Consider the following 14,553-nt stretch of genomic DNA (forward strand, 5'->3'; position numbering starts at 1 on the left):
GTTCCCCAGAACACAGCAAAAAGTAAAAACCACTGTCCTCCAAAGTAGTGTTTGGGCCATTTTTTTATTTGTCTAGGGTTACAGTAAACCTAGCCCCAGTTCAGAACGTCTTTCTCTGCACAGCCCCTACGTAGAGAGGTCTGAGAGCTGGAAGGAATATATGGAGAGAGAGTAAAAGACACCACCTTTAACCTGAAAATTGCTCCAGAAGAGACCTTATAAGTTATATAACCACCACTAGCACCACCTCCACCACCACCCAAATCCAACTTCCCTGGCTGTCCTATTTCAAATGCTTAAGTGGACCCTGGGGGAAATGTTAATGGAGAACACTGATTTTCATAAGAATCACCTTAGAGTTTCCTAGAAAAAGGACAATAACCAGGACTTTTCTAGTGGGTATGAAAAGCCAAGGACTACCTATGGAAAACAGTGGAATCTTCAACATGAGAGTGATAAAACTAAATGATGGCCCAGGCTGATGAGCCTCCATGTCCCCATCTTTGCCAGAATTGTTCCTAAAAGGCACTGCTGGGTAATATCCTGACCACCTCTTCCAAGTAGACGAGAGTAAGGTCAAAATGGTACCCCCCAACCAAGAACCTAAATTCATTAATTCTATGGAAGAGCAACCATGTTCACTGATCCAGGTGGGGAAAATCCACGCCATATCACCCACATGGCAATCACAATGCAGAGGGCAGCCAGAATCTGGCACCTCTATTACTGGGACAGAAAAGACACATCATGCATGCGTTTGACCTGTACCTTTACTTGCATGGCCTGTGTGAAAAGAAAAAAGAAACAACAGGAGAAGAGTCAGTTAAGGTGGGGGCCACGCTACGATGTACTACATAATAATCACAGTTTCTTGATCAACGGAATGGAAAATCAATGGTACTTTGAAATAAATGGTACGTGGTGTGATAACCAGGTGGACAGTTAAGATGTAGAGTTAATGAGGTTGCATTTTTTCATTGAGTAGAAAAAAACATTCAAACTCAACAATCTACCATTAAAGTGAGCTGAGTTCAGTGGTCACTATTCCAGAGAGTCTGACATTCTGGGTCTGGTTAGCAGTTGATTCATTAGCTTCTATCACAAGCTCATGAAATCTAAAATCTTACCCTCAACTAAATAAGAAAGAAAACTGCTTCTCCTTTTTCTTTCTCCCCTTCAATCCTGTCTTCTGGACTCGTCATCCCCAGATTAGTAACCCCAACTTCAATTTCCCCTTTTCCTCACCCCACCTTCATTACTGGGAACTAAGGCACATGTTACAGTTTCTTGGAATATCATTCTCATTTTCAAAATATTGTCTCATAGACTTTTAAGTCTATCTCAAGTTAAGGCACAACATTAATTTCTTCTTCTTGCTGCTGTTAACTAACTAACTCAGTGATAGATTTTATTACTATTGGTCCTTATGATCTGGGTTGCAATATCTTGTGTAATTTCCATAATAAACTTCAAATGTCATTTTGTTCCTCTTCTGTGCATTTATAACATTCCCCTTTGTATTACAGTTATTTTCATCTTATTTCCTCAACTAGGCTGTAAGATCCTTGAGAGCATGTCTTACATATTATTGAATCTTCCTGATCGCTGAGCATAGTAGACCTAGCCCATGCTTGTTGAACTGAACCTACCAATGTTAAAACTCCAATAAAAGTTGATTAGAAACTTCTACTGTCTAATCAGAAAAAATATGGATTTTCAAAACAACACTCCCATGTCACTTAACTCCCACAGTTAACATTCCCAAAGAGCAATAACGTGTTTTCAGAGACTGCAATGGCTTCTCAGGTAACAATTAACATAGTAATTACTGAAGAAGATAGCACATTAAAAGTGTAGGTATGGCACAGCTTTATATAATTGTATCTTTCCTCTGCATAAATGTGGTCTATAAGCAGACCCTTACTTATTTACTTACATGCGTCCTTCACATAGTCCCCTCAAGTCCCTGCCTCTCATTTCCCATCTCCCTTCATCTCTACCTCCTATCCTATGTAAGCTTCTGCCCCAAACAACAGAAACTCTACTAGCTTAGAACTAAAAGAATTCTTGTTTTCACTGCCATGGAGATGGGAAGAAACGAAGACAAGTAATTCATGATTTCACCATAAGAAGCATTGCAAGTTGATCTTTGGAAGCTTTTCCCACAACCTTTGACCTATGGTGTGCAAGTTTCATAATATTTTTAGCATATGTATATATGGACTATTTATTATTTCATTAGTGTATGGAACTCCATCAACTTAGACTTAATAAATAAGTCCTGTCCACTATTTCATGAAGCTCCATTCTGAACAATTAGGATAGTCCTATATTTCCGTTATATTAGGGATTAAACAGGTGTTTATCACTTGGTTTGCATATTTAACAGGCATAAAAAAAGTCATTCTATGGTAAAGTGCATCCTGAATTCTAAACAACTGACATAAACAAAACTTGTGTAATACAACCTGTTCACGAATTGGTGGCTGTTTATATTTTCATTTGGTGAGAGGAAAAACAACACAATTTTGGCCATCAAGGTACATGCTGTGTTCAGGGGCGTCTTCTTATGTATGTGCATATATGAATGAGAAACAGTAAATGTAATAGTGTATTTGCTTCTTAAAATATTAATGGACACCTGCACCAAAAACACTTTCAGAGATTTTCCAATAATTTTTATTAATGATCCAAGGTTAGATAATATGATACTCCCTACATATTTTCTATTACTAACCTGCTCTTTTAAATCTGGTGAAGAAACTAATACATCTTGAGCTGAACATTTTCTAACTTACCATTCCCCTCCGAGGAAGCTGCTGCCATTTTTCCAGAAAAAAAATAAATTAAAAACAAAGAAACACTTGCTCAGCTTTAGGTATATTTAGCTTAACATATATTAGCACACTAATGTAATGTAAACAAAATATACAACGAGCGTTCTATAAAATGATTTCTCAATTTCCAGGAAACAATACAGCCTTGGAACCCAGCGTAAGTGAATCTGATTTGAATAGCCTTGCTCACGGTATATTTTCTTTATTTCAACTCTCTTTATGTTGATGTAATCACATATGGGGTAGAGATGAGCATGCAGCATTCATGTCCACATACCTTGACACAGACCAGAATGTGCAGAAGTATTTGTGATACATACTGCACCAGGATTCAAGGAGGAGTAAGCAAGCACAAGAGGAGAGGCCACGAACCTTGTTGGCCAAGATAGAAAGGGGAAATCTTATCTCAGGCAGAGGGGGCCTACTAGGGAATCAACCGATGTTAATTAATAATACCACTTCCTACCCCTACACGCTTTCCCAGATTAGAATTATCTATGGAAAGCCTGAAAGTAATAACAACAATAACTGACATTCACACAGCATCTTGGTAGTTTGCAAAGCCTTGTTATTTGAGCCTCACAAAAGCTCAGTGAGAGAAAAATCCCCATTTTTACAGATGAGAAAACCGAGGCTTGGAGAAGATACGTCATTTGTCCATGGTCACACAGCTACTTAAATATCACAGGAAGTATATGAATCTAGGTTTACTTACTTTGCCACATTACTTCCAATGAAGTATGCTTATTAAAAGGAAGCTATCTCATAGAAGTCATGTGTTGCCCTGAGCTGAGTGTGACCTTTTGATTTTAATCTGGCAATAAGGCCTCTAAATTGGGATATTTTTAGCTGAAACTAGCTGAGCCCTGATTGAGACACCATATGCTAAAATAAATGCATCCCTACTTTAGTGATTAGTGTTAAATACTATAGATATAATATAGATACAGGATAGATAGAAATGTTTAGCCTCTGGTTAGCTAAGTTTCTTCCACTATAATAATCCTTTGTATCTATACCAGAGGTGGGAACCTGTAGTCTTGAGGTCACTTGTGGTCTTCTAGGTCCTTGGGTATGGTCTTTTGACTGAATCCAAGTTTTACACAACACATCTTTTTATTAAGGGGACTTGTTCTGTGATGTTTGGATTAAGTCAAAGGGCTACACTTGAGGATCTAGAGGGACACGTGGTCTCAAGGCCACAGATTTCCCCCACCCCTGCTCTATACAATGCCCACCTGTCCTCAGAAAGCTAACTCTAGTAGCCTGAATTTAAAGCACAACATTTTGATGAACTTTATATAGAGAGCAAGGTAGTAGACTAACCTTCATTTTACTAGAGGGAAAATTAAGATACAGCAGAATATAATGATTGGTCCCTGTTCACACAGCAAGCGAATAAAAAGCTCAACTATGGACAGAAACAAGGTCTTCTGACATCATAACTAATAATAATAGTTACCATTCACATAGCATTTTAAAGTTTGTAAAGAACTTTACAAACATAACATTATTTTATCCTCACAACCTCTCTGGGAGATGCTATTATTATTCCCATTTTAAAGATGAAGAGACTGAGGTAGACAGGTGAATTGGTTTGTCCAGGTTCATGCAACTAGTAAGTGTCTGAGGTCAGATTTGAACTCAGGTTGTCCTCACTCTAGCATCAGCACTCTATCCAATTTGTCACCCACCTGCCTATGATTCTCAGTCTTTTGCCTCATTTCTGAAATCACATTGCCTCTCAACTCTCAAAGGAGTAATAAGAAAGATTTTATCTTGAGGAATATGGTGAATATTAGTTAACATCCAAGAAATGCTTTATAGTATGTGATGACACTGTAACATACAAAGACATGGTACCACAGTTGCCTGATCCACATAGAAAAGATTTGCAAATTATGTAAATGAAAATGCAAATGCAATGATATGGCCCTGTATTCTTATATTACAACTAGAGACTTCTCAAAAGGAAACGGAGTACTTTCATTCTTTTTTGGAAAGTATGCATTCATAAGCAAGTTTCTAAATGCTGGGTTATAAAGGAGTTACAGTAACAATAACAAAGTATCCACAAGGATTCTGTCTTTTTATTTCTGGTTCCTAGTATAGTGTGCTGCACACAACAGGTACTTAATAACTGTTTGTTGAATGGAATATGTCTATCCTTTGTTTAATATTGTATATGCTTCATCTTCTTAAATAAAAGTAGTCACACTAAAGAAGTATATCGGGTTTGTGGGTTAATTTTGCAATGTCACTATGCAGTTTCACCTAATTTGATCAACAATCACCAACCCAAGGAAGTTAGGTTGCCTCTCCTCAGAAAGGGGAAATCCAGGGTCTAACCATGAGTGTTGACCTATTTAGGAAAAAGCTGGGAAGACAGTCAAAGGCCCAAGGAAAGGCTAACTGATTGGCTATGCTGAAGTGACTGTGGGAGGAAGAGAAAGTGTCCAGGTGAGTTGGGGGCTATGGGTCAATTCAAAATAAAACTTTGTCACTGGGAACTAGAGTCCAAGGCAATAACCTAAGGGTGAGCCCAACAGTTGACATCAGGTCAGAATTTGGTAATAGGGACCCAGGAGAGGATATAACCCTTACTGCACCTGTGCTTCACCTTAGCAAGAAATGTGTTAATAACAAGATGAAATAATTTTTAAATTTCTTTAAGAACACCTATAAAAGGGGAACACATAAAAATGGAATTATTTTAACATAAAGAAGCCTCTTATCATGTGAATAGCTCTTCTGCCCCCAGTTTATCTGTTCTGCAAATTTTGACTTAAACTACAGTAGGTACAAAAATCACACGTCATTTCTGATTTCCCAAAGAAAACGCATGAATGTTACACTGAATCTGTTGCTTCCTACACTAAGTTCAGATCCAAAACTAACTGTAATTTTCAGTTTTATAGTCTTGAGTGATCCTTTTGGTGGAATTCTAGCACTTGCTTAGAATTTTAAATAAAACAAATGCATTATCATGACTCACTTATAAATCAATGACTGTGCAGTAGTGATTTTAACTTACTAGGGGAGCCTCATGCAAAATTCATCAGCATATTTTTCAATATGTAGCACCCTTATCTAGACTGAGTGATATATAGACAGTTACATGCACTACCAGGTATTATGTATTACACATACTTTTATAAATACAGTCAACTCTCAATTCTCATTTATGAAAGGAAGCAGAGGCCCAATTAATACACAGCAGCAAAGGATACACAAGTCATTTAGAGTTGTCTTTCGTTTTGTACTTACATTTGGACATAGGTATATTTAGTGATTTAGGAATTCACGTCAAACAAAATGAAACTACAGTCTGAAGACCTGATGTAGGAAGAGCTAGAAAGCTTATTTCCACTTCATGTCCCTCCTAAGTCCTTCTTAACATTCCCTACTGTTGCGAAGAGGTCAGCCTCTTTCATAATCATAAGGCTAGCCCTTTTCCAACTTTCCAAGGAGCAGAGGAAGCATTTCATCTTCTGAGGCTTCTTTGCATGAAAAAATGAGGGTTCTGAGATGCCAACAAAACTGGGCACTGATGACAGGAGATGCCCCAGGTGTCATTTAAGCAAGTATGTAAAGTAAAGCATGTAATATCAATAATCTTCATTTTCCATTTGGAGTCTATTCCCTCACAGGTAATCAAGAGTTGACAGTATGTACATATGTGTTTGCATTTTTGCTATATAGTAGGTAGCTCTGTTTTAAAAACTTAAGTTATGGCTTTTAAGACAAATCTTTTAAGCAAGAAACCTTTAAAATATATTATGCAAATCCTAAAATTTCATTGTCTCTTTTTCAATATAGACAGCAACACTTTACTCATAAAATAGGATGACTGTATGTATGTATTTAGGCACAAATATTTTGTTCTGAATAATTTTCAGGAAATAACAATAGATTCTTTGGTTGCTGCTCGGCCTATCTACAGAAAATTTGCCTGAATGTAGAATTAACCTCAGAAAAATATCAGAGATCTAAATGATGACTGAGCCCTGAGGTTGAACGCTCCTTGAAAATGACGTCGACTGACTTACTTTGGACATCTTGCTTTTGCTGTCTCCAGTTAAAAACGCCAGATTGTTAATTTCATTCTGAATCACAAAATTTTGCTCTTCCCGCTTGAAGTTCTAGGGTTAGACAAGGTAAAAATAAAACAAACATTACTGCAAAGTTTCCAGGAAACAGGGCTTTTTTGAGAAGGAAGGGAATGAGGAGGCAGCTTACATGGGATTTACACCAAAGAATAAAAACTTCAGCCACCATTCGGAAGAGCTCATCAGAATCAGCATCTGGATTTTTTAGCCAGTTAGATCTAGGGCAAAGAATGAAAAAATTACATTATATAAATAATCAAATACTCCATTTCAAGATATCTAAATTACGAACTACTATTCTCACCATTTACAACCAATAACCCCTACAAATATCAAAGCTGTAAAATGAAATGAAAACTATTAGGAAGAAACTAATATTCTTTGCTTTATTCAAAGGGCAAAGATTTAAATACTCTGTTTGGCATGACGCTGTTCTACATTTTGCGCTTCACTGAATAGTCACACTAATGATGATAATGTGAAGGGAGCTATGGAGGAATAAGCTCTGGACCCAGGTCAGGAGACCTTGGCTTTACCACTAGGAAAAGCAGTTGGATGGTGTTAGGCAAGTCACTTCACATTTCTAGGTCTCAGCATGCTCATTTTTAAAATTCGAGGGTTAAACTAAGCTAGCTGTAAGATCCCTTTATGTTAGCATATTCTACATTAAGAAGAATCTGATCAAATTTATTCCTATTGAGTGAAATCAGGTTAAGTGAAGACCCTTCAGGCATGAATTCCCCAAAACCCCTACCCTTCCTGCCAAAGCTAAAATAACTAAGTATCCCCCTTAGGCAAATAAAATGCTCCAGGATGGGGAAGAACCACCAAAGTTCCGGTCAGGCCACATCAGCATTCTTCTCTTAAGTTCCATATTTGGTAACAAAACCTCTCACTGGTGAGCATGTTCTTTGTCTCTGGGGTAGATTCCCGTGCTTAGATTGTATGTGTGGATTCCCAGTCAACGGGAAGGGAGGCTAGTGGGCTCCTGCATTAGGACTATATAATGCTGTACTCTGCTCTGCTCAGGTGCACTCCCTTGCTGACACCACCCATGGTTTCGTGGGAGGTGCCCCTTCTCATGAGATTGTGATAAATTCCTTTTTGCCTTCTACTTTGAGAAGCCTTTGAGTTTAATTTGAGTAAGGGTTGCTGTATCCCACACACTACGTTGTGATACATAATTTATGTATTTAGGGATATGCACACATTTAAGGCAAGATATTTTTGAAAGCCCTAAATTGAATACACCATACATATCATTCTGTCTTCAGGAGTATTTTGGGGGTGGGAGGATATATGCATATATTATATATATATTCACACACATACATACATATATACACATACAAGGCACATGTGTACATAAACACACATGCATATATATATATATATATATATATTTGAAGAAGAAATGCTAGGCTAAAAGCAAAAAGTGGCATGTCTTTAATTCACACAGACAGTCTGTCAAGGCAAACCTGGGTCACTGAGTAAAACCTGATTTCTGAAAAAAAAATTTTAAATAAACACAGGATAGAACTAAGCCCTGATTTGTTTTTTAGGGCTAGGCCAAGCTACAATTGTCATAAATATGGTCACTATATTTTCCATATTAAAGACAGAATGTATGATCTGACCAAATCGTTTCTTTTTGCAAAGCCTGATAAAAGTGTATTTATTTCCTCAAATTTGAGAAAGGATGGCAAAAATTTAGGATATGTTGGTTTATTATAGATACATATGTCCCATTATCTCCTATAGTGCAATAATTTAGGGTAGCAATGCACCAATGTAATTTTGAAACATCACATCTTGTTGAAGGACTTCCTTAAAAAAAAGTCTTTAAAAAAAACCCAAACTACTACGTAACACAGCATCTTTTTCTGACAATGAGAAAATAAAAGGCATGCTAACTGTAGGAAGTGCAAATACACCGTTGAGAAGAACAAGTAAGCAAATGAATGTGACTTCTTCCTTAGAAATGACCTGTTCTTAAAATCACTGATTTGGAGACTTGGTGAAAAGTTTGATGTGAATAGTTCTGCTCAAGGACACTTATGTTTCAGGTAGGTGTAGGACTAGATGAATTATGAGGTCTCCTCCTAGTACAAAACTCTGATTCCTGGGATTCATATGTGCAGAGCTGCAATTCTTTTTTTTTTTTTGTAAGTTTAACATTTAGTTTACATCCCAATAGCTGCACTGAACCCTCTCCTGTTAAATTAAGCGATTTAGCAAAACCAATTTACTAACTGACCCCAAGTGAGGTTGCATACAATGTTTTGTGCTAAGAGCCCCCAACTTCTCCTCGGAGGGGGTGGAGTTTCATCCTCAGTTGTCCAGGACAAACATTAATCATTGCTTTTAGTCTTAAGTTAATTTGCTTCTTTCTATTGTCTTTATTTAACCACTATGGTCACTAAATATGTTTTTCTTCTTATTCCGCTCATTCTGCTTTGTACCAGCTCCTATAAACCTTCCTGGCCCTGAGTCTGAATCCAAGCTTCACAGAACAAATTACCTTACTAAAAGGATTTGTTAAGGAACGAGAAGGCCACATGTGGCCTCAAGGTTGCAGGTTCCCCTGCCCTGACTAGACCTTTGAACTACTATGTGGCCATTTATAGTGCGTATTTCACAGAAGACATTTCTGAGCTTGTGAGATTATTTAAAATACACTTTTCACCAGTATGCCTATGTATCAAAGCCTCTCCTATATAAGTAATGGGCGTGGTACCATACTTTGATAATGTCTGATTATGGAATCAACACAGAACAAATTCATGGAAAAGGTTTGGGAAGTACTACTTTTATATCAGATACTTAAGTAAGAAATGACATGATGTGAAATTAGAATTTTCGATGTCAGTTTCTTAGATTACATCATAAATGCTTAGAAAGTCTATTTCAAACTATATCATAAAGCAGCGCTCATCAAAACCATGTGGTACTGTTTGGAACATAAGAGAGGACGATCAATAGAACAGACTAGAAATGGAAGAATAAGAAACAATAGTACTCAACATCTCAGGGTTTGATAAACCAAAAAAAAAATTATTTAGGAAAGAACTCCCTATTTGAGGGAGTTCTGGGAAAACTGGAAAGCAGTTTGGCAGAAATTAGGTTTAGAGCAATACCTGACAATATATTCCAAGATATATTCTAAATGGATATAACATTAATATTAAAGAGCATACTATATAAAATTATAAGAAAAGCAGATCATACACTTCTCATAACTATAGGTAGGACAAATATGAGATAGAGACAATTACAAATAAAGATAAAACATGATTACATGAATCTGAAAAGTTCTACTTAGACAAAATTAATGCACCTAGTATAAGAAGAGTAGTTGTGGAATAGAAAAAAAAAATCTGTTGCCAAATTTCTCTGATAAGGATTTGGTATTTAAAATGAACAATGAACACAACAATGAACACATATATTTCTTAATAAATAAGTGGTCAGAAGATATGAACAATTTTTAAAAGAACTGAAATTTATTAATGACCATATGAAAGGATGCTCCACATGACTAGTAATAGGAGAAATGAACACCAAAACAGCTCTGAGGTTTCATCTCACACCTGGTTAAGTGGCAGGGTAACAAGAGATGGGAACAGTCAATATCTGAAGGGTTATAGGATCAAACTGGTGCACAGTTGTTGCTGCTGCTTTGAAAATTTTAGAAAGCAATCATTTTGGAAAATAATTAGGAATTATGCAAATAAAGAGACTAAAATGTCTAAACTCTTTGCCCCAGAAATTTCATTGCTGTGCTTATACTCCAAGAAAGCTGTTAATTAGAAACAAATCTCTATATACACCAAAATGTTTATAGCTGCACTTTTCATTATAGCAAACAATTGAAAATAATGTAGATGGCCATTAGTTGGGGAACACCTAAAGAAACTGCAGCGCATGGATATACTGGAATACTGCTTTGCTGTAAGAAATGACCATTGCGATGAATTCAGAGAAGCATGAAAAAAATCCACATGAACTGACATAGAATGAAGTAAGCTAATCCAAGAATACAGCATGTATAAGGACTACAGCAATGAAAATGGAAAGAATGGAAAGAACCACACACACACACGTGCACGCACACACACACATATGCACGCACACACGCACACACGCACACACACATATCAAAACTGAATGCTGCAAAATTACAAAGAACAAATATGACTCATTAAAACAAAACAAAGTTTCACTGGTATTGCTATGTGACTGATCTCCAAATACCAAAGTCTTTCACAAATTTAAAATGAGGATCATTCCTAGCAGATGGGCAAATGGTATGTGAAATTCAATTCCAAATAATAACATATAAGAAACCATAAAGAAGAAATGGAATTAAGTACATTAAAGAAGCTTATAATCTAAAAAGAATAGGTTAGTCATATGGCGACATCAAGAAATAATGCCTCCCAACCTGCCCAGTGATCCACTGGTATGATTGTGAGGTGAGAAAAAAGTGACAGAGGCCTCCTGCATGTCACATCACCTAATCCGGACAAGGGTTGCACCAAGTATCTGGGCAGAAAAAGGTGAGCTGTCATGTGTTATCACTAGAGAATATCTAAATCAGTGAGATCACAGACTTATGGGAGCATCTGAGGAATTATGCAGATTATTCATCAAAAATACATATTCAATCTCAAAGGAGAAATTACTTTCCCTTTCTTCTATTATTTACACTGAATAAAATAAACGTTCACAGATCCTGGTGTACTGTGCTCTGCTCTGGGCACCATGTTTTAGAAAAGATGTTGATAAAGTGGAGTGTTATTCACAGGAAGGTGACGAGGATGGTGAAGAATTCATGCCACACAGAGACGGGGTGAAAGAACTTGGTAAAGAAGCTTGGAGAAGAGAAGTTGGAGGGGGTTTGATAGCTACCTTTGGGTATATGAAGTGCTGTTTTGTGGAAGAGATTAGATCTGTTTTGTTTGACCTAGTGTGAAAAGTATTGACTTAGCATTTTAAGGTTTGCCAAGTGATTTAATATATTATCCCATTCAAGCCTTACAACCCTATCAGGTAGGTCCTATTATCGTCACCATTTTACACATGAGGAAATGGAGACACAGAGAGATTAAATAAGTTGCCCAGTCCACAGCTAGTGAAGGTCTCAGGCAGAATTTGGTCTTCCTAACTCCAAGTCTTGCCAAGTTGAGTCCATCCACTGTGCCCCCTAGCCTTTCATAGTTGGAAGTTATTGAGATGTAGTTCAATTCAATTACCGCAAAAGTGAAATGGGATATCTCAACCAGTAGTGAATTAGCCATTGCTAGAAATCTTCAAGTGGAACTTAGACACCGTCAGAGATTGTTTAGAGGAGGTTCTTGCTTGGTCCCAGGGGTTGGAAGTAGGAGATATAGATGCAGATGCAGAGAAGCGTATTTTTGGCTCAATCTAAGTACAAACACCCTCACTATTCCAACTCTGCGTGAATACAATTGGCTGACGTGGGAGGTAAAGAGGTATTCCACCAGAGGATGGATAACCACTTCCATTCAGGGGATGCTGAGGGAATTTTTGCTTAGCTGTGGCTTGGACTAGATAGCTTCTGAGGCAGCTTTCAATTCGAAGGTTCCATTATTCTTTTCTTATTGAATTTCTTTTCTCAGAAGTATTCTGTTTATCACCATTTCTTGGTTATTAAAGAAGTTTCCATATACTCTTGGGTCCCTAAATTCTGAGATTCCAAGCTAAGTCCCTATACCTGCGCTATTGGGGGGCATTTGGGTCATCAAACTAAAATCATTAAGCAGGCTGTGCCTTTTGCATGTGCTATAGAATGTGCCCTGTGTTTCACTAAGATAATATAATCATTAAATGAAGATGCCTTTTATTAACTCCCATCTCCTCTGTCCCCTGATTTCTGGTTCCTGTCAGTCACCTCCAAGCTCACTCTCTTGTTTTCTCAACCTCCCTATATTTAGTAAGGCCTGAGGCTGGTGATGAGCTTTGGTTTCCTTCCTATTGATTTTTGTTAGAGGTCAGGTGTGTAACAGTGTTCATCTACTCACTCCTTCAAAGTTTAGTTAAGATGTGTTTTGCCAGTCCTCATTGTGACCTTGAAAGGGGTTGGACAAGGAAGGCCTCTCCTGCACCCTAAGAAACAAAACAGACACAGAAGAGGATTCTGGGAAGATGGTGGAATAGGTCAGAAAATTCCAAGCTCTGAAGATTTTCCTCCACAAAAGAGATAAAACAGCACCTCAGAGCAAGTACAGATGGGTAAAAACAAGTAAGAGAAAAGGGCAGAACAGGGGACCTCCTGGCACAATCAGAAAAGATCTGAAGAAAAGTCACAAATTAGGTTTTGTCCCTGTGCAGAGTAAACACCTCCAGGCCAGGGAACACTTAACCAACATGCAGCAAGCCCTGGGATATTAGCTGGACTGGGAGGCTGCCTCAGCCAAAGGGACTTTTACCAGCCCTTCAAATCCCACCTCCTGGACAATGAGGGGAAAGTCTGCAAAAATGGAGAGAACCTCCTCTGACAAGTAAGGCCAGACCCAGCTGTACTGTCCTGCTGGGTGAAAGGAACCAGCACACTCCCATTGAGTAAAGAAGCAGTGAGGAGGGGATGCTATTGGCTGTGGGCATTTATAGGAAGCTGGAGGTCTTGGTTTGGGATCAAGGTCAGAGAGGAGAACTGAAGGAGGATCTGAGGCCAAAGGCACCTTCCACCATAACCTAGGACTAGAGGTGATCACAAAAAATTAAGCTACCAAAAACAAAAACAAAGGAAAAAAACAAACAAAAACCACAAGCAAAGGACAAAGAATCCAACCATAGAGAGCTACTATGGCAACAGAGAAGACAAGGATTCATCTTCAGAGGAGGACAGTGAAGCAAAGAAATCTTCCATCCCAAAGAATGATGTCAAATGGTCACCTGCCCAAAAAGAATTCATAGAAGTACTTAAAGAAGACTTTAAAAATCAAATGAAAGAGATTGAGGAAAAACTAAAAGAAAAACAAGGAGATTACGAAAAGAAATCAGTCAATCAGAGAAAGAAATCTTAAGGAAGCAAATGACTCCTCGAAAATCAAAACTGGTCAAGGGGAAACCAGTGAAGTCATAAGAGACCAAGAAATAATAAAACAAAATATAAAGAATGAAAAATAGAAGAGAATGTGAAGCATCTCATAAGAAAAACAACTGATGTGGAGAACAGATCAAGAAGAGAAAACATAAAAATAATTGGACTACCTGGAAGCTATCATCAAAAAAAGAATCTTGATACAGTAATACGAGAAATAATTAATGAAAATTGTCCTGAAGCATTAGAACACAGGGGAAAGTAGAAAGAGAAAAAATCCACTGATCACCATCTGAAGGAGTTTCTACCAGGAAAACCCACACAAATATTACAGTCAAATTATAAAGCCCCCAGCTTAAGGATAAAATATTATAAGCAACAAGAAAAAAGCAACTCACATAAGGCAGCGCCACAATTAGAATCACACAAAACCTAGCAATGGCAATGCTATAAGACTGAAGTCTTAACACCACATATTGAAGAGCAAAAGAACTGGGCTTCTGGCTGAAAAATCTTATTCCTAGCAAAGCTAAGCGTAATT

At 37.6% G+C, this 14,553-nt stretch overlaps 1 protein-coding gene across 7 annotated transcripts in view; it reads right to left on the minus strand.

The window, feature by feature from the left end:
* The window catches only part of RYR3 (ryanodine receptor 3), a 750,252-nt gene that overhangs the window by 69,449 nt on the left and 666,250 nt on the right, over window positions 1-14,553 (minus strand). For all 7 annotated transcript variants that reach the window (XM_072625274.1, XM_072625277.1, XM_072625272.1 and 4 more), the window contains exons 68-69: window positions 7,077-7,164; window positions 6,887-6,979 (exon numbers count right to left, since the gene is read on the minus strand). In XM_072625274.1, the coding sequence (XP_072481375.1) occupies window positions 6,887-6,979; window positions 7,077-7,164 (181 nt within the window). The remainder of the gene's footprint in view (window positions 1-6,886; window positions 6,980-7,076; window positions 7,165-14,553) is intronic.

Source organism: Notamacropus eugenii, chromosome 7 (genome assembly GCF_028372415.1).
Source record: "Notamacropus eugenii isolate mMacEug1 chromosome 7, mMacEug1.pri_v2, whole genome shotgun sequence".
NCBI lineage: Eukaryota > Metazoa > Chordata > Mammalia > Diprotodontia > Macropodidae > Notamacropus > Notamacropus eugenii.